This window comes from Zootermopsis nevadensis, unplaced genomic scaffold (assembly GCF_977971745.1).
Source record: "Zootermopsis nevadensis isolate Lab colony 2312 unplaced genomic scaffold, Znev_1.0 Znev_ptg000004l, whole genome shotgun sequence".
Lineage (NCBI taxonomy): Eukaryota > Metazoa > Arthropoda > Insecta > Blattodea > Termopsidae > Zootermopsis > Zootermopsis nevadensis.
In genome coordinates, this window is record NW_028259136.1 from 8,916,126 (window position 1) to 8,936,224 (window position 20,099).

The 20,099-nt window shown below is 46.5% G+C and overlaps 1 protein-coding gene across 5 annotated transcripts in view; it reads left to right on the plus strand.

Moving 5' to 3' along the window:
- The window catches only part of gpp (DOT1 like histone lysine methyltransferase grappa), a 39,908-nt gene that overhangs the window by 2,725 nt on the left and 17,084 nt on the right, over nucleotides 1–20,099 (plus strand). Inside the window, exons 1-6 of one of the 5 annotated variants that reach the window (XM_087343116.1) lie at nucleotides 867–1,107; nucleotides 1,763–1,803; nucleotides 12,029–12,103; nucleotides 12,193–12,256; nucleotides 15,528–15,668; nucleotides 16,035–16,220. In XM_087343116.1, the coding sequence (XP_087199242.1) occupies nucleotides 1,024–1,107; nucleotides 1,763–1,803; nucleotides 12,029–12,103; nucleotides 12,193–12,256; nucleotides 15,528–15,668; nucleotides 16,035–16,220 (591 nt within the window). In that variant the 5' untranslated portion in view covers nucleotides 867–1,023. Of the gene's footprint in view, nucleotides 1–866; nucleotides 1,108–1,762; nucleotides 1,804–3,494; nucleotides 3,574–3,801; nucleotides 3,971–12,028; nucleotides 12,104–12,192; nucleotides 12,257–15,527; nucleotides 15,669–16,034; nucleotides 16,221–20,099 lie in introns of those variants that run through there. The other 4 variants (XM_022075055.2, XM_087343112.1, XM_087343113.1 and 1 more) reach the window with 4 other exon arrangements.

Here is a 20,099-nt window from a genome sequence, read left to right on the forward strand (position 1 = left end):
GTGTGTTGGTTATTCCCCGTACCATATGGAAAATTTCTGTCATGCTACCAGTTGAGGAAGACTTTGTCATCACCGCCGGCCTTGCTGTTGTTTCGCCCATCTACCGAACGCGGCCTTGGCTTTGCGGAAATCACGTAGCACCACGTGGGAGATTTCTGCTACGAGCTTCGTCTGGGCGGAATTATTTCGTTCGAAATCGATTTTCGGGAACTGAGGGCTTTCAGGAGGAACCTAAGCGCATTTGGCTATAATTTCACTCGGATATGGTTGCTTTGGAATCGTATTTATATCGTTTCCGTTATCATATCACATGAAATTACAACTTCAAAAGCAGTCATATTTAACATGTGGAAACCCTAAATTTAAAAATAATTCTGAAATTACTTGCATATAATAATATACATTTAAACCCAAGTAAACACGGAGTTGAATAAATACAGGGCTATTGTGGCCAGAGAAGGGGGAGGCATGCGATATTTATTAAAATATCTGAGGAACTGAGTGCGTTCATGACTGTTACAAGGCCTATTTTACCTGATTAAGAACATCTGTCTCATCATGTATACTTCCCGTTTCCGGGCGATACTTTATGTCATTGTTGACGTTTTCTGAAGGTATTGTAGTCCCATCTCGGATGCCATCGCTTTGATGTTTTCCAGATCGGTACAAAGCAAGAAGAACTTTCGTCGCAAAACCACACGTCAAAGAATTCCACGTGATAATTCAAGGCAATAAAATATGCATTTAAAAATTGCCGGATTTCTGTTCTCCAATCATGTGTATAGCTTTTGTCGGTATCCAGTAATGAACTCGGGCGCTTGATCCAACCAATCGGGCGTCTTCTTTGATGTGCGCTTGCGCCGGCCGAAGAGTCAGCCATGTTACGACGGCCCCATCATGGCGTGTAGCCAGGAGGGGAACGAGTGCGGCTGTGTTGAGAAAATGTATCAGTGATTAAATTTATAAGTGAAGTTATTGGTGAAGTGTGTGTTAAGTGTGCAAAAGGTTCGAGTATTTGTGAATATGGCGTTAGAATTGCGACTACACAGTCCAGCAGGGGCAGAGCCTGTTATGTATCAATGGCCCCTTACCTCCGGAACTGGCTCGGTAAGTTCGTGGTTGATTGTGCTTGCCGAAGGAAGCCCAACAAACGCTAATGAGAATAGTACAGTGTGAACAGGGAAAAAATATAGGAACGCGTCCGTTATAAAGCCTTACTGTTGTAATTCATAACTTTAATGATAGTTGGAGGAGTATCAGGTGTATAGGTGTTCGTAAATCGATGTACAGCATTATCTTCGGCTCAGTCTGTAGCGCATACCAGCACGCCTGCCTGCACTAAAGGGTGAAGGGCTCGAAACGAATAGGTCGGGCCAATCTAATGACCCGATGACTGCCAAATATGCATTGCTTTGTGTGAAGGTGATTTATATTACGTCGCATCGCAATGGCTTCAAGCTGATAGAACGAACTTAACACTCGAAAGTAGGTCATGCACTGATAAACACATCCAAAGCCAATAAACGCAAAGTCTTGTGCAGATTCGAATAACGGAATAGGAAAAGAAGAGTCATATTGCACAGCATTTTTGAAAAATGCGGTTGACCTAAATACCACTTACTTACCGTGACACAACACCGAATAGTGTTGATGGTTTTGAACACAGCATACATCGTGTTTGTGTTGTGAAACAGTGTTAACAGTTAGCAAAGTATTTGTCACGAGGTTGAACGTGGAAACTAATTGTGGTGTTTTGTTGCAGGATAAACATGATGGAGCCCTTGAAATCGTGGAGACTATAAGGTAAATCCCAATTTCATTGTCATGTTGCTGGGACTTCCCCATTCAGCAATGAGTTTAATGTGGTAGTGAAAGCCTTGTAGTATATCGTGTTTTCAGTTTCATTAACGCTTCCTGTCTTCCATTTCTCTGTGAACATTGATTGTGAATATTGAATATAGAATGAAATGCAGAAAGTTATTGAAATTGTAAGTCACCTGATGGTTTTCTATAGGCAGAAGATCAAATATAGAGATCTCAGCAGTTGTAAATAACCAGTGTAGTTGGGTCTAGTTTATTCACATGGCATATGAATTAATTTTTAGTACTTCAGTTAATTGATTGAGTGGTCTTCATTCGCTTATCTTCTGTTCGTGTATTTTCTCGGTCTCCTTCGCAGACAGGTGTGATAGACGCGCCCAGCCTATGCAGTTGTTAAAGCATCATTAAATAACGTGTAGATAAAAATATGAACTTAATAGAGGTTGTGTCTTGCAAATTTCACATGTTTGGAATCTGTAATAATGGAAATGATTACAGAATTGTGCAATCATTGATTTAGTTTGTGCTGGACTCACCGTGCCCATTGAAAGATTTAAAGGGGCAAAATGAATGTAAGTTCCTCCCAAGACTTCTCATGTAAACACTGACACACCCCTCCAGCTAAACTTTTACCCTACATGTGTTGATTGTTTTGGGTGAATGGATGGAAGTTTCTTGATTTTAGTTGGAAGATATTTGTCTTCTGTTTTTCAGATTCGTAAGTTGCCAAATCAGAATCTTTGTCTGTCTATGCTCCAGTGGTGGTGTTCAAACTTTAAACGCAGTTGTGGCTTGCATGCTGAGTGTGTTGTGTAGTCGTTGGTTTGCGATGATACAGCACATTATAACAAATTCTTCTGTGACAGTGGACTGCTGCGTGCGGTTGGCGACGCGAGGTTGTGCTCAGTTTTCCTGCTTCTTGTTTGCTAGGTTCAGGATACAAATCTCAGCCCAGAGACCAGCTGTCCTAACCTTGTCTTTGTGAGGTTTTTTTTTTATTCTTCCAGGCATTTTCTGGAATAGTATCTTAAAATATGTTGTAAATTCCATGGTTACTGAAACACACTTAACAAATTCCGCTTGCTGATGGTCTCGTGGTGTTTTCATATTGATATTTTTGTAAGCGGTGTTTACAACTCAACATTGCAAGCAAAATTGTTACATTATTTAATTTATTCTGTTTATTCTGTACATGATAATGAATAATTGAATTACTATGTTTTAATAAAAGTGAAAATACACTTGCCTGTGATCTCTCTTAACTCTCCTGTAGAGTGGACAAGCTTGTTTCTGGAACTGTCTTGTTTGACATTCACAGTTGGGAAAGCGTAATTAAACGAGCAGGGAAACAAATCGACTCTCTTATTGGTTGAAGTGTGGGACGGTTTTGTGATTCTGAAAGACTGATCTGTAGAAATCCAGCTGTTTCATGGACCTTGCCCCATGGCACGGGTCAGATAATGGCCGGGCCACGCGATGGTCCGTCTGATACGCGATTCTAGCAGGGCTGCTGAAGGGTTTGTTGACCAATTTGGCAGCGGTTTCCAATGCTTTGGAGCTTTTCCTAGTCTTTTCTTGTCAGTGGCCTTGGGTATTTTTAACCTAAGGGAAGTCAGGTGGGAGCCATCTGGCGGCAGTGTTACACATTTGTAAGTGATCTCATTTGTAGTTGTTTGTGCCAGATAGGAAGTGATTTGAAGATGTTGCTGCAAATGTTGTGGAGAACATTTCTTGTCATCGAGAGTTTATCTGGTATGAGAAAAGAGGCCAGATTGTGGCATAGGAATGTTGGTACTCATGGAATGTGTGGCTCAGATGGGGAAACAAGAATTACACATGGATTATTTATGGAGAACCTGAAAGGAAGTGTTTTGTAAGAAGGGATGATAATATCGAAATTGATTTTAAAAATGGTAACTGATAATACTGGATAGGCTGAACGTGATGGAAAATATAAAAATCAGACTGTAGCCTCTACCCAGTCGTGTTAGTGACTTTGCTGTCTCTGCTGATTGAAATGTTTGTGGTAACTGACCCTGTGTCTAAGCACCCTGTCAGGAAACTGTGTACAGAGGGCATCGCAGATTCTAGACGAGATGAAGTCCGTGGTCTGCCCCGCTGCGTGTCCCTACTTCGAGCTCAGATATTAGTAAGTTTGATGGGCCCAGAGCAGGTGTCGCACCGTGGTTGCGGATAGACGCATCCCAGACCTTCGCCATTCTGAACCACAGCCTTCGAGAATGTTGTGTGAGGATTTCATTCGCAACTGCGTTGTTAGTCATGATACTAAGAAGGAATGGGTCTACTCATCATCTGGAGCTTTTTGTGTGTGTGTGTGTGGGGGTAAACATTAAGGGGGCTGTGATGAATCATAGTGGGTCCTGTGTGGCATGCTTCAGTGATGCAGATTTCATATTGGCACAACTATTGAAGCTCGTCATCACGGTTCTGGGAAGTGTGGGTGACCGTTCCCGGTATGTGACGTGGCATTTAGTTCTTTCGGGGGTTTTGTTAGGTGAAGGGGGTTTTTTGGGGAGTTGTGATCAGTGTTACTAATCTTGGCTTCAGGCTCCAAAATATCTAGATTAAATAAAATAGATTGAAGGCTTGAATTGTGCATCAAAAGAGAGAGAGAGAGAGAGAGATACTGCCAGTTTAATTTTGTCATATTTATTTTCTCGGCAGCACAAAGTAAAAATAGTTTCCTCTTGTGCTGTTGCTATTTCGTTAGCAGGGAAAGGACTGGCTGAGCACGTCCGACGTTGCATGGACGTAGCACGTAAAAACATACTACAGATTTTGCTTGAAAAAATTCATCTTTGTAATTACAAATGTATCAGTGAACACATCTTTGAGGCATAAATTTTGCATTTAGGGACAAACAGCGTTTTAAGGTTTTCCGATGTTCCCGGCAAATACAGCAATCGCTGTCTTTAGGGCAAGATGGCAGGTGTAGTGTTTTCAGAAGTGTTTCGGCGCTGCCCATCCCTGAAAGCCTAAGAATAAGAAGAATGTACCTTCATGAATTAACACGGTTGGAATCTGTGCTGATTGGAACGACATTCTCGGATGTGTCGCTGAATTATGTTATAATTGTATTATTAATTTAGTTTTTGTGGCCTGATTTAACACATTTATAGGAGGGAGTGGATGACAGGTTCTTCCCAGAAGTTGTTAAACATTGAACCGTGCTCGCAGCCAGGTGTGCAGTGATAATGGTTTGAGGGGTCACATGGCCTTATGGGGGATAAGCCTTTAGAAACACAGGCCTGTCATGGATGAATGTCTATCTTATCTTAACAAGAGAATTGTTGATAATGTGACTAACTGTTCTGTTAAATGAAGGTTCTTTAGTAAAGAGTATCACCAAGGCCTGCTATGATTAGTGGGTATTAAACCATGATGAATCAATTATCATTACCTGCTTTTGTTGAATGGTGATAAGAGGATTTCATGAGAACTTAATTCACGTCTAACTGAACCTGGGGATGATTTTTATAGCATAAGTCGGGTTTGTGTGTGTGTGGGGCACTTTTTCGCATGAGCGTCCCATCGACGTTGATGAATGTAACGTTCAGAAGTGTGCTGTTATGCCACCTCAGAGATTTGCACTGTAATTATGTCGTGCGGGGTTGCACTTGCATGAATCTTGATTTTTGTAACTTAATAATTCACAATATGACGCAATTATATCAACTTTTGTAACTTACTTGGTGTACTGGTGTTAGTTTCAGGTGAGGTTAGGGATGAGTTCTGATTTCCAGGCTTTCACTCCACGTAGCAGATGGAGTCTGTCCTTGAGAAACAAACTGCCATTGCTTGGTCAAACAATTTACTCTCAGGTTTCTGACTGTCTTCAGAAGGGCCCTTGATGGGACCCTGGCCCGAAATTAGTGTGTCTTTGAATGTGATATTTCATTGTTGTCACAAAAATGGACGAATACACTCTTTATACGTGTCTTGTGATTCGTTAGCAAGTCATTGTTGAGATATCGTAGTTTGAAATACAGAGGGCTCTGACTGTTTCTGTGTTTGCTACGGAATAATCATGAGCTGTAATTTATAGCCTGTGATTTATGTTGAAATGATTCTTGACTTGTTAATTTTACAGAAACCGTCCCCATAAAAGATAACGTTATCTTCCTTAAACGACTTTGATTTCTAATAACACAGTTAATGCCAGTGTTAATCTGGAGCAGGCTAGATCTGTGGTAGCATTTTTGCTCTTACGAAGGTGGTCACGGGTTTGAATCCTGGTCGAGTGCAGCTGCCACGTTATTGTTTTACGTTGTACAAATAAATGGCATTCTCCAAAGTTTTGTGTTTTTGAAGATGTTATCACACATCGCCCATCACACGTTCGTTCGTCGGCCATGTTGGTATTACCGATTGTCGAAGGGGGAAAATGTCCAGTGGCGGAACGTTCATACCAGATTACGTCGAATAGAGCCGGGTAGAAATGCGTGGCAAGCCCGTATATGTGCATTCATGCAAAGGACGCATCGAAACACACGAGCGATTGTGAAATTGTCTTGGTGCTAAAACGCGGGCCCTTACATAAGACAGGTGAACTGTGTGTGCGTGCTTTAACCGTCGGTGCGTGCGTGCATTACACTGGCGCCTACTCGGCAGACTGTTTAGAACGTCGTACATTGCAGCTGCCTGAGTACCTGATATCTGCTCAGCTGGCCAAATTGCTCTGTTTTACGGAACACCAAATTCACAACACCCCGTCCACCATGCCTTGGTCTCCGCGCGAGGCCTCCTCACCTTTGAGGTTCGCGAATGGAGATGTAGGAGGATGTAATCGTCATTTAATTGTATCCGTGGCGTCAGACGCGGTCTGGGGCCCCAGTGAGCCTCTGTCCATTACGCTCCGGTGCAATTTTCCGGGGGGGACGGAGTAAAGCAGCCGGAGCTCTAGGCTGACGGAGTGTTGGCCTTGGAGGTTCATATCGATAGTGCGTGTGTCGTAACGCGAAGCTGTCGGTCAGCTGAGCAGCGGTGGGTATAGTTCGCATTCCTGAGTTGCGAGGCAGGGATTTTCGTAACATCTGCGCACTAGACAGACAGACCGCTCTTTAAACGCCTCAGATGTGTCACGAGTTGTCATGGAAACGCACAAAGAACGGAAGCCGGTTCTTTTTTGTTTCTCGGGCAGGTTTTACGTCCCCTTTAATAACGACTGGCAGCGCGTCACAGGGGCAGATGCCCGAGAATTGCCGTCCCAGTTTCTGTTCAGTCCTCCGGTAAAGTAACGCAGATGACCCCGAAGGCCACACGATCGAGATGAGTCGGTGGGTCGTGTTTCGGCTAAGAATTTTTTCAGATTTTTTTTTTTTTTAGGGAAAGCGAAATTCAAAATTATAACAGAATCCTTCCGGAGAAAACCACGTAATTGTAATCGATCTGGCCCAATGTAGGGCGAGATGCTGTGAACTCGGTAATGAAACTTCTCTCGTTCCTCAAAAGCCATGAAATTCCTTGACGATGCGAGCGAGAAAGGTCCACAAGCAGGGCTCTGCCCCACGTAGTTCGTTGTAATAGTTACCCCCCGTACTAGTGTGTTCCCCCCCCCCCCCCCTTAAGACTGGTTTTCCTTGTAAACCCGCCCGTGAGCGCACACGGGTTTCCTGTCATCCCGTTCTGGGACAGCGGCGGACGGGACCGCTTGTTGGAGGGCACATAGAACCATCCAGTTTTCTGGCCAACGAGTTGTCTTCGTAGGCTGAGAGAAACAATTGACGTCCGTAGGTCGCCACGTTCCTCGTGCGTCTTGTTAGGTTCGAACTCTGTAAGGCGGATGACACATCGTGGCTGATTTTCGGGCGATCCCGAGGACGTGTACGTCATGTGTGCGAGAGGAAGTTGCTTGTAGGTGGTTTCCCCCGTGTGTTCCAGGAACGTACCTCGTCACTGAGTCAGTGCACTCGGTGCAGGGGCCAGGTAGGGTGGTAGCACGCAGTGCTGCCAACTCGCGCCATCTAGTGCCGTGACGATTTGCTTTAAGGCCTTGGAATGTACGTGATCCTGGAATGGATCCGCGGACTGCAGCGCCCGAATCCTACTCATCAGTGCATTTCCTTACACCAAGCGGTGTCCGAATTGTGGGTGTCCGGTTCGAATCTATTCTGGGCGACTTGTTGTGGCGGGGGGACCTGGTTTTCCGTTCCGTCGATCCCGGCTCAACGGCGCACTGTCCCGGCAGCCAGGCCACGGGTCCCATCCCGAAACTGGAAATAAAAAAGTCGACCTGAGTCGATATCGAGACACAGTGAACGTTGGACATGAGGTGCTTTGCCCCGGAAGACGCGAGATTGTCAAAAGAAGTTATTAATCGCGGACCGAAATGTGGAGAGATCCTGGGCACAGGATGATGGCAATTCGTATCGTCTACTTACAATGAATGTGGGATTATGAATTGTTTTCTGTCGGTAGGAAGCTCTGGAGAGGAGCCGTGAATGTAGACTGTGTGCAAGGTTTTTTGATTATCAGTGTTAAGGGCGTGGGACATCGCGGACCGTGGCAGAGGCCTTCCTGCGCTTGGCTCTCGGCGCGAGGACGAGAATGCGGGAGGAACTTTGTAATTTGTAGGACATTGGGGCGGTACGTTGCTCCCAAACGTTCGTCGGCAACCCGCCCACACCCACGAGACAACACAGTTCACCGCTGTGAGAATCTCAGACCTCATTCACAGTTTGTAACTTGCATATACGATCACTGGAATGACCAAATTGAGGGTAGGACGAACGAGAACAAAGGAAAATACACACAGAGTTTTAGTCGGGAAAACCAGAAGGGAACAGGCCAATGGGGAGATGCAGTCGCAGGTGGAGCGATACTATTAAAACTGATCTTGATGTGGGTTGGAATGAAAGAGTCAGTGTAGGGGTCCAGTGGCTGTCAGCTGCTCCCAGTACCTGAGAGAGTCGTGGAGCCTCGCGCGGAGGTCAAGTTCCTCCGAACAGTGGCGTAGGCGACCGAGTGACTGCTCGCAACCTCGCGGGTCGTTGCCCCCTTCCCTCTCCTGTGTCGCCAGGCACTACAGATTTACATCAAATTTAGTTCCAGTTCGGTTGTCGGTCCTCGCGATTTTCCGCAGTCCCCCCCAGGCTATTGGCGTGAATGTGAGTCGACCGCTGTCGTGGCATCGGCTAAGCGCGTTCTTCGGTGAACGCGGTCGACCAACTGGCACCTTGTTGACATCCCGAGGCGTCCATATTGATGGAATTCCTCTGCATTCAGAGTTGTCAGTGTTGCCAACACAAGGCTTGTTCCAGTCATTTCCTTCGCCGACCAAATTAATCTCCAGATGACGCATCGCCTTCAAGTTATCTTATCGTTCGGATCTCCATTGTCGTCAGACGCTTCTCATCTCAGACTCAGCCGATGAAAGAGTACAGCGTTTTGTTTGGAAAACTCCAGAGAAAATTCCGCATTTTAATGACTCCAGACGTTGATAATATTAAAATGTTATGTGGTGTGAGGGATGTGACCTTAATTGAACTCGTGCTGCGCGTCGCTCAGAGTTGAGTTTGCTCTTGGCCGCCAGAACGACATCCTCTCGGTTGCTTCTGGTCCATTTTAACATAAATCTTCTGTGTGAGATGTGCCGAGTGACTGACTTGGTTCGCCCTGAACCTCCCACCCCTCCCTGATGGTTGGTTCGTCGCCATGTTCACGATATTCAGGTGGCTATCTGCTTTCTTCATCGCGTTCTTCGTGGTTTTCCCCAGCTTCTCTGACCAGTTCGTCGCCTTTCCCCCCGAAATGATACCAGTCTTGTGATTGCGCGATGAAGTGGCGGGGATCTCTGTTCGGTAAAATGATCGCTAAAGGAGGGTTCATATTTACCGACCGACAGGCGGTTAGCGCAGCGGCACAGTTCAGGCCTCTTCGTGTGTTGTGACTGGTGATCGCGGTGACGGAAAAGGCTGCCTGAGCGACTATCAGCTGTGCCGCAGAATTTCTAGCAGTTTCCTGGTGCGTCATGATTCATAGACCTCTCTCGACCCACGCGTCATGGCTTCCTGCTGCGTGACGCGAGACATGATTGGCGGACACAAGGACGTCGTGACGTCACCGCAGTAAATACAGGGTGTTGTCAGTGTAAGTTTGGACGCCAGAACAGTGCTGAGACCGTGTGGCTGTCAGTCCGACGGAGAAGCAGTAAAGCAGTTCGCGTGCCTCTGTACGGTGCGAGCGACAGACATTCTGTATTTGGTATTTGACGGTTCATCTGTTTGTAATGCAGCCGGGAGTCGTGACATCACGTTTCCGTGCGTTTCACATGCATTTGGCATTGAATTTAAATCCTTCTCAGTCTGTTACCCTCCGAGGTGTGGTCCAGTCGGAGTGACGTCACCCATTTACCCGCTCGTAGCGCGCCGACGCCCGGAGTGGACGCTCCGGTACATCCGGACCCTTTTTTTTGACGGGGGAAATTAGCGGAATGAAGCCTGCTTCGGTGTGCCGTGTTCCTGGATTTTTGTCTGAGGAGGGACGTTCTTGCCACAGGTCGGAAATAATCGAGGCTTGCCGTCCACGTGATGTGTGCAAAATACTTTGAAAAGTGAAATGGAACGAAAGATTAGAAGAGCTGTCAAGTGTGGGCGCACGTCTCGTGGACGTTGATGGGTTTCAACTGTGCATTGGCTTCTGTTATCCGTAAATATAGAACAGATGCACGGAAAAAAGATGGAAGAACCTCCGGTCCCTTCGGAATTCCGCCTTCAACAGGTTCTTCGTTCGGCTGTGATGACAAAACGAGACTGAAAGCAGCTTTATTGCAGGCACGTTTAGACGAAGGAATTGTGAATGGCGAAACAGATGTCGCGAATGCATTTAGGATCTGAGGTTTTCACGGCGGTGAGTCCGAAGTTTATAGACGTTTCGGAGGTTTTTGCTGCTTCCATCATCAGGGCGATGAGTAAACTACTACCAGACTGCACGGCGCTGCAACCCAGAAGGCAGCCTTCTTGGTACTCAGCTTCCTGAGAATCTCAAATCCTGCTTAGTGTGGTATGATCCGCAAGGTACTCCTGTTTGGAGTACCGACAAGACTTTCTGATACCTTGTTGGCCTTTTTGATATGAATTCCGGGTGCCGTAGTGGGGCCATCGAAGTGTTATTTTCTCTTCAGACACGTAATATCTCTCTGAGACGTGTTGAACCGACTTAAGTCGTTCTCATGACGTAATATTACATGTGTTGAATAACTTTGATTTTAAAGTTGATGTGTGTTTGGCTGATGTTTTATTTCAAGGCAGTTACCTTGCTAAACCATCTTAATTCGTTCTCTTATTTCAGAACTAACTTTTGTTGTCTTCTTAATCAAAAGAAAAGAAACCTAACTTATGACTGTTGGTGTTTGAATATGCAGCTGTGCGTTGTTAGAAAAATAAATGGACGTCGCTAGTTGACAGACATGTACCCTGATGATGGACATAGGAATAGTCTCCGAAACGTTGAATCGATTATAAGTCTGTATTTACACGGTCGATCAGCCTGTAATTTCTGAGAAGGTCCACGAAATTCGATTTTATCCCCACGGGCCCAAATGAATCCAGTGTAGACCTTGACCGGATGCCAAATTTCGTCGAAATACGAGACGCGCGCCGCGTCCAGCAGCTCCGGCGGCCGTTGAACTCGGGAGTGTTCGGGCGGTGAAGGCCACGTGACGCCTTGTCCCCGGACCGTAATGGGCGCGCAAGGTCGCTCTCCGTTGAGACGCGCGACTCGAGGGCCACCGACACTGCATCAACTGCTGAATATTCCATTGTGGAATGAGAAATAAAAAGGATGTGCGAGGGGCAGCTCTCTCGGTTATTCCCGTGGCTGTCGCCCGCGTTCTCCCGTTTGTTACCGAGGATCGAACCCAGTCCTTGAGGTTGCTTGCGTTCGAGCGCAGCTGAACCAACTAGCCCGATTTTAATTAAATTTAGTTTTTTTTGGGGGGGGGGGTTTGCGAGCAGTTGTGTGATTGGACATGGCTGTCTTGTGGTTTGTAACGTTGTAGAAGTTTACCGACGTTTCGGAGGTCCTCGCTGCCTCCGTTATCAGGACGATGAGTTGCGAGACTTCGACTAACTCTTTCCACAGTGTTTAGTAGTTAATTAATTAATTAATTAAAATGGTCATCGCGATGGACGATGTCACAGGTTTTACCGGAACGGAAAGCATTACTGTAGCTACTGTTTCGTTACAGGTGGGTGTGTGACGACTTCCCGGAGCTGAAGCTGCCGATGGAGAACAACATTCTGGCGGACTACGACACCAGGAGGTGAGCGTCCTTCCTCATCGCCTCGTTCTCTTTATTTCCTCGTGTGTTTTCCTCGCCTTACACCAAGTGACGTGTGTTGTTTGTTGCAGCTACGAGAGCATGAAGGGGCTCTGCGACAGATACAATCGAGCCATTGACAGCATCGTGCAGCTGGTGAGTGGGTGTGAAGCCAGGTCTCTGAGATATGAAGCGAAAGGATGCTGCATTGGGAATTGTTTAACCCTTTGAAGCCGAAGATCGTCTGAATATTATTTATGAATCCAGACCGTACCGCGAAGAAAACACTACACCTCACCATTACGAAAATCAGCTGGTTAACCCTTTGAAGCCGAAGCTCGTCTGAATATTATTTATGAATCCAGACCGTACCGCGAAGAAAACACTTCACTTAACCATTAGAAGTCGAATCAGGCGGTACCACATAAGATTTAACAAAAGAACATCCCGGTCAAAGCCTTAATCTATAAGAAAATATTATTAGGGCGAGGTAAGGTGAGGTTTGAGGTTCTGACAGCACTGAAGACGTCCATCCTTGAAGTTGGGAGGCTGCGCCCTCTGGACCACACAGCTGAGAAGAAATCCACGTCCCCTAAAGTCGTTCCGATCGCTTCCTGGCCTCTAGGCGTGGTTGGTTGTAGGACTAAAGCCCACTCGCGTTTATCCGTGGAGCGGTCACCGGCGTTGACAGTTGTTTGCCGTGATCAGCCACGCGAGTCGCTAACGTTTCTTAAGATCGTGTAAAAACTTGTTTGTTTATCCGCCCTTGAAGTGCACGATGCCAGCCGCACGTGCTTGTCCCCGATTGCGGGCGTTGAGTAGCCTGTTTGAGAGGAAGTTTATTGGAGTTTTGAGGAAACAAAAAAGAAATGGCAGTGCGCCTTAAAAAGTAGGCCACAGCCGCTGCTCGTCTCTAGTTACATGCCCGGCCAAGATTTGAACTCGGGGCTTCTGCCTCCGCGTACAAAAGTCTTTCTCGTGGTCCCGTAAAGAATGCGTTGACCCCTTCGCCTTCTTGTAATTGGTCCTGGGTTTAGAGACGCTCCAACTTACGTGTCTTCACTGTTTCTTACAAAAAAAAAATAAAGAGGCCAAGTGCTCGTCTGTCTTAGGTCATACCGAAACGTCGTGTCACATCCCACATCACCCAAATGCGCCTGCGCACGGTTCTTTCCTTGCGAGTGAGGTCATGACCTTTAAAGTTCACGATTATCTGTTTCACACAGAACCCGTGGGTGCGAGGTCGACTCTCGCGACCACACGTTTGAACCTCATGTGGGGTTGGGGGGGGGGGATTCGAGGCCCAGTGGTTCAGCCGCCCGAGAGTCCACGTGGAAAACGGGCTTTCTCACACACAAAAATCGATCGTCTTCAGGAGGCTCAACGCATATATGAATAATGGTTTCAGGTTCTCACGGCTTGTAGGTAGATACAATCAGCATCACTGAAGATGGAGGCAGTGTGTCTCTCCGAAACGTTGGTACGTGCCCTGAATTTTGTTCGGTTCCTCGTTTCCCTGCGAAGTGGATCCGGTCTCAAGTCGTGACGCGCCTGACAGAACGCAGAAGGGCGGCTGGTATTGATTTCTGAGCCGCCTTCGCGGGACGTGTCCTCAGCTGTTTAAAAAGTGTGCGAAGGGAAGTTAATGAATGCATCTCCTGCCCTTTCGAGGGCGCCGCGTTTGGCGCACACAGCAGTCTTGTAACTCGGCCCCGGACGAAGATGCAGTGATGTTGGCGAAGGCCCCCCCCCCCCCCCGGTCCTGTGTGGTTTCAGTCTGAGGGCTATTTACCGACACCACGGGGCAAAGCGTCCAGACATGGAGGTCGAAGAAGGTTTATTACGGTGTTCAGAACCGATGCGATAAAATGAGAAGTAAGACACGAAACTGTTTGCTGGGCTGACAGGGTTAACACGACTGTTTATATTTGTTTTGTGGGCAGTAGAGGAGCCCCAAGGGAGCCTAACCGTGTCGCGATGCCCTGACTAAAAATAGCCCTCTCGGCGCGACGCGTGCTACTTGCCGGGGGTCACTGCCCCATGTTTCACGCAGAAATTAATTAAACTGGGAGCGGGGGCACTCGCAGTAATTCTCAGACAAATCTCGACTTCGCTCTCGATATGAACACGATCGAGAAGGTTCAAGCCCGCTTCACAGTGAGCTGATAGGAGGGTCGGTTGGTGCTGGCACGCGCCGTGCTGTGTTGTGATAGCAGCTCGGGGCAATGACTCATTGGCGCTCGATACAGCGCGCGGATCCCGTCCCCCTTAAAGGGGGATAGACCACGGCGCCGGTGTTCGCCCAGCGGGTGAGCTCTTCGAATTCCGGTCACGTCCTGATAGGTTTTCCTCAGAATCTCCTGCCGTGACGGGGCGGATCGTATGAAATGTGGCCTTGGCGCGTAGGATGAGATGGTCGAGGCATGTAGCACGCGTGGCGGATGTATCGCCTTCTGAAGAAGGGAAAGATGCCACTTGGTCGATCTGGGTGCAGATGGAGAACGCTGGAAAAGGGTTCGCGGTGCCCGGCCGCCGTGTGCCGTTATGACGTGTGTGGGGGAACGCCGATCGATTGACCTCGCGCAGTGACGTCACCATCTGGCGACTCTTGACGCTCGTTTCACTTTCTCGTGATGACATCAACCCTGACAAAAACCCTCCCCAGGCGCGCGTTATGCAGTTGTAACGACGCTGTGTCAACTGCTGAGGATGGTTTGGAAATGATGAGGTGATGAGGGTTTGTGCCCCGGCTCCCGCCTCGAAGTAAAATCCGAGAGCAATCATGTCCTAGTCACGTGTGTGTGAGAACTGTATTCATTGGCCATAGAGCTTAGCTCCATGTAAAATAGCTTTCACATTGCATTTGTGATTTAAATTTGCCCCGTGAGTTTCAATGTCGGTTCGAAAACCCCACCCACTCTCGTTATATTGAGTCACGGTTCGGCCGAATTTTGCCTGTAATCGGGGCTCGGACCGGTCTGCCCCCCCGCGGTCACGGGCCCCTGATTGAATACTCCTCTGTCAAGGTCGGCCACGCCGGGGATGTTGACCCGCGAGTAGCTCGCCTCAACATCTGTACGTTTATGTGCTTACAATTAACAACGCTAGAATGACCTTCATACCGAGTTTCAAAAGTCGGTCACTTAGTTCAAAAAGTTATGGTATCGTATCTGTCTCTGCCCGTCCGTCCGCCCGCACGTTTCAGCTCCAGAGCTGGCGCACAGATTTTGGCGACGTACCTGGATTATCGGAAAGTTCCAAATCGCTTGAGAAATGGATGCACGAGCCAGATCAGAGAATGGTCCACAAACAAACAAAATATTACAATGCATATTCGGGAATTCCTTCGTGGAACGATGGTTTTGGAAATAACCGGGATGACGTCGTGTGTGTGTGTGTACCACCGAAGTTATTGTCTCTGTTGTAGGAGAAGGGCACGTCGTTGCCAGCCCAGAGGCTGAACAAGCACCCGTCACGGGGACTTCTGCGACACATCCTGCAGCAGGTGTACAACCAGGCCGTGAGCGACCCCGAGAAGCTGAACCAGTATGAGCCTTTCTCGCCAGAGGTGAGGCACCGGTGCTCGTCAGATGTTCAATTTGTGTCTCACGCAGTGGTTTGAACCAGCGTCCGCTCCAGTGTTTTGTTTTCTCGTAGTTCTGCTGTCTGTGGGCATCTAGAGTCCACTCAACCTAATACTTTTTAAATTATTTCCTTCCAGTAATTCCAATGCATTTGAATCGTCACGATTAAAAGTACGGTAACTTTGAGCTTTTGTTATGCAGATGTAAAGTAGCAGGAATCAAAACATTATGTACAGAAATGGATTACTTACAACATTTTATATTGTACTGTACAGACCGAAGCATTCGAATGATTGTCGTCAGGACCTCTTGGGGTGGCCGTGTGTTCTGATTGGTCTTGTGGCTCACAGGTATACGGAGAGACATCATATGACCTTGTCTGTCAGATGATCGACCAGATCGAGATCACAAAAGACGACGTCTTTGTCGACTTGGGATCTGGTGTTGGGCAAGTTGTCCTCCAGATGGCAGCTGCAACTCCGTGCAAGATCTGCTTCGGGGTGGAGAGGGCGGAAGTTCCTTCAAAGTATGCGGAGGTGAGTCGCGTTTCTTTCAGGGTCGGTTCATTTGCCGGTTCCTGGCTCCTGAAACGAGTGGAACAGAATCATGATTGAATTTTAAATGTTTTTGTTTGTGTATTTTTTTTATTAAAGGGTCTTCAGTAGTCTTATTGCGGGCATTTAACGTCTTACAACAACAGCTGTTTCAGAATATTTGTCACTTGTGATTAGCTACTATGGATTCACTCGGCTCTTCGGTAGGCGCCGTGCGAGTCTGTGTTTCTTATGAAGATTCACAGGCGTGGCTGCTAGCTGCAGTGCCATTAGTAGGCGCATATTTATTCAGTTCAACCACAAATTGCAGAAGGAGAATATTTGGATATGAACAATAGAAAGTAACAGGAGGCAGGGAAAGATTATAGAGCGAAGAGCTCTATAAGTTGTACTTGTCGTCTTTCATGATCAAATCTCGAGGAGGTAGGATGGGAGGACGTATAGTTTCCATGGTGATGAGGTGTGTGTGTTGTTATTTTGAAGATCGCTGTCTTCTGGGTTGTCGCGCCTCGTAGTCTGGTAGAAGTCTGGCGACATTTCAGGGTTCCTTGCTGTCTCCACCGTCATGATCATCACTGCCTTGGTGGTGGAGGTAGCAGGGACCTCTGAAGCTTTGGTAGACTTCTACCGGACTAAATGACAATACAATTTTATAAGACAGCCATCTTCAGAAATGTTGTTTTTCGAATTGGAAACTTAGCTGTGAGCGTCAGGAGCCGACTGGTAGTTGCTTTGTCGTTGCTGTGCAGGTAAATAGAGAACATTCACTGCTTACCAGAAAGAAACAGATAATTCAGTTTTCCTATGTGCATGCAGTAGAAACAAACTGCGAGGGGGAAAATTGTGTAATGTTTTGAAAAATAATGGTGGAAATGGAGATGACGTCGCATTCTTATCTTGTCAGGGGAGCGTCTTGCATAAGGAAATGTGAATGTGTTGAGTGAGCAATTTGTAACCTGTATGGGTGCAGATAACATTCATGTTTTTTTCATCAAGATCCTGCCTGAACATGGCCGAAGTGTCTTCTGTGGGTTGTCGAGATGTGGTATTGTACGTTGCCGATATATATTTGTGGGATTTTTACACACGTTAAATCGGGTTCTCAGCCTGTAGGCTGTGTTTCAGTTTTGTGCAGTCCATGCACCCTGTATGACGTAAAATAACTTGGTGCCCGATGTCAGAGAGTAAACCCAGTTTCTGTCGTCAGTATTTGGCGGTACTCATTTCTCTGAGAAACTGTACAGTTTAATCCTATTTTACAGGCTTTTTAATGCCTGTGCAAGTCTTTTTGGGGAGGGGGGGGGGCCTTCACATGTTTCATGTTACTTTGTCTTTAATACATGTCCTCCTCCTTCCCCCCCCCCCCATGATTGTAAATCAGATGAGGTTTATAGACATTAGTTGTGTTTCTATTACTGTATATACTGCGTTTAACATTGCCAACCTAAGCCTGTCTTTTAAATACAAAATTTTACCATTACACTGAGACATATATATGTGTTCCCCTACTTCTAACTTTCATGTGGATGTCAGATTCCGTTACTTCATTAGTCTTATCGATCTGAGTCAGATAATCTCGCAGTAAGGAAACTCATCAAATGCTTCTGTAGTAGCGTGCTGTGTCGGTGGCGTGGAAAGTGTCGCACGTGTTTAGAAGTGTGTGGTACCTACAGGGTTAATGCAATATGTCAGATTGGGAGATAACATTAGTAGGATGCCATGGCGATTTAATAAATTTTTCTCGTTTATAACCTTGCAGCCTGTGAGTCAGTAGGAAAGGCAAATGTGTCTGTGGGTCTGAAAAAAGGTTTAGAACCCTGCTTTAAATGGTCATATTGGACTCGTAACGAACCACAAACGGTACTCGAGATGGGTCGATGGGGATGTGGGTCAGCACGTTGACGATAGTCTGTGCTTGAGCTTTGGTTATGCGTGTGTGAAACAGGGACCACTGCATCGTGTGCTTTTCTGTTGATGGATGATGGCGCTCCCAGGTGAGGGGATACAGTGCCTGTTGTCAGTCAATAGGTAACACATAGTTGGTGCTCACTGCTGCCACCTGTGGTCATGAATTCACCATGTTGATATCAGCACACATTTGCCCAGTTTTCCGTTGTCTAAACTTTGAGATGTTAATTGGGTGGACGTTGCCTTTCGGTGTTCTCGATACCTATGTGATGGCCAGGGCATTGATATACGCTTTATCATCAAATTGGCCACCTTTTGAGCCTTCCTGTATTTGTCGCTCTGAGGCATTATCTTTCTGACATCTGGTAAATTTAACGTAGTTTTTGGGCGTGCAGGTCTACGTGAGAGACGTTGCTTCTGAGCTGTGGTTGTGTGTGAGGTATAGTGAGACTTTAAATTCTGTTGCCTAGACTTGCTGGCAGTTTTGGGCAGTGTGGTGGTGTTTGTTTGCATTAACGTTTACATTTTGGTGTGTCAACCCTTTCACTGTTGTTGAAGAATGTACGTGAATTGGCTTCGTGTGAGACGGCATTCCCCCCCCGAGTTCTCATTCTCTTATTTCAGTCCTGTGTGCCTGAAATTTTTCTCTTCTTACGTTGAAGTGCCATTCACGGCTGGTTTCACGCTCGAATGCCATTTGCCACAAGTTTGAAACTGAATTTGTTTTTAAATGTGTTATTTTTTACATTTTGCTGCTGGATTTCTGAAACAAAACTAATCATAGAACTCAGTTGATAACAGTGAAGAGGTTAATTCCAAGGAAAGAATTGTCGCCTAGGATTACCTGCAGATTCTGCGTCTCATTACGACCAGGGGACAGTTTTTTAATTGGAGTTGGTATATGTAATTACTTACCTTTAAAGTTGGAGAGTTAATTAAGTCGTTTAACCCTTTCAGTGTTAGCCTGCACATGTATTTGAGCTTTGTGCTGTCTGTACAGTCTCGGCTCCACCGTGTGCTTAAGCGCGGCGTAATGTTTGTTTTCATACTAGTCGTTTTTGGCCTTGTGGCTTTAACACTGCGTGGACTTGTCGCTACATACCATCCTTTCAGAGGAACAGTCCTGTATGTTTCTCCAAAATGTTGGTATCTATCTACCTGCAAGCCCACGCGACATTAAAACCTGGAGGCCCGACATTGACGTCTTCACCAAACCTCAAATCCCATGTATTTTTAATACTTATTCCAGGCATATGCCATATATATATAACTGTGACATTTGTCAGTTAGCGCCGTTGTGCGCTAAGACAGCTGTTCCATTGAATTATAACATTGAAAGAGTTATTAAGACTTTGACATTTTGCTGCTGAGAGCGATGTTTCTGAAACATGGCGAGGGAGTGCCATGTATTGAAGTGTTTGCACGTTGTAGGCATTCCTTACTTCCAGCAGTCCTCCTGTCCAGGAGATGCCACGCAGTCTGTGTTCCAGTGCAAAGCAAGGCGCTTGGTTGAAGCTTAGGACCAGGGAAACCATTCAGTTGTTTTGTAGAAGCATACCAACTGCGGAAGTTGCTTAGTTTCAGCCAGGAAATGATGGGATGATTGTGAAGTATTACTTGTGTGAGAACACTTATGACCTATTTTAGGTCATTTGCTAGGAGAGCTTGAGTAACACTACAATATTAACCAGTTTTGCGACTGAGTTGTTGGCCGGAGGCGTGCCGTGTCGGGGCACTGCTTTGTCGCCGGTATTTAAGGATCCGTAGTCCTCGCTGCCTGTTGCTACAGCACGTCAAAATGTTATTTGAGCGAGGCAAAAGAAGTGGAAAAGGGAGAGTGGGATCTGATAGGAGTTGTCTGTTAATGCTTGGCATCTCCTAGTTCTTACTGATCATGTCTGTCAAGGTTTCTTGTCAATAGTGTATCCACATTACTGCCGTTCGGCTCGAACG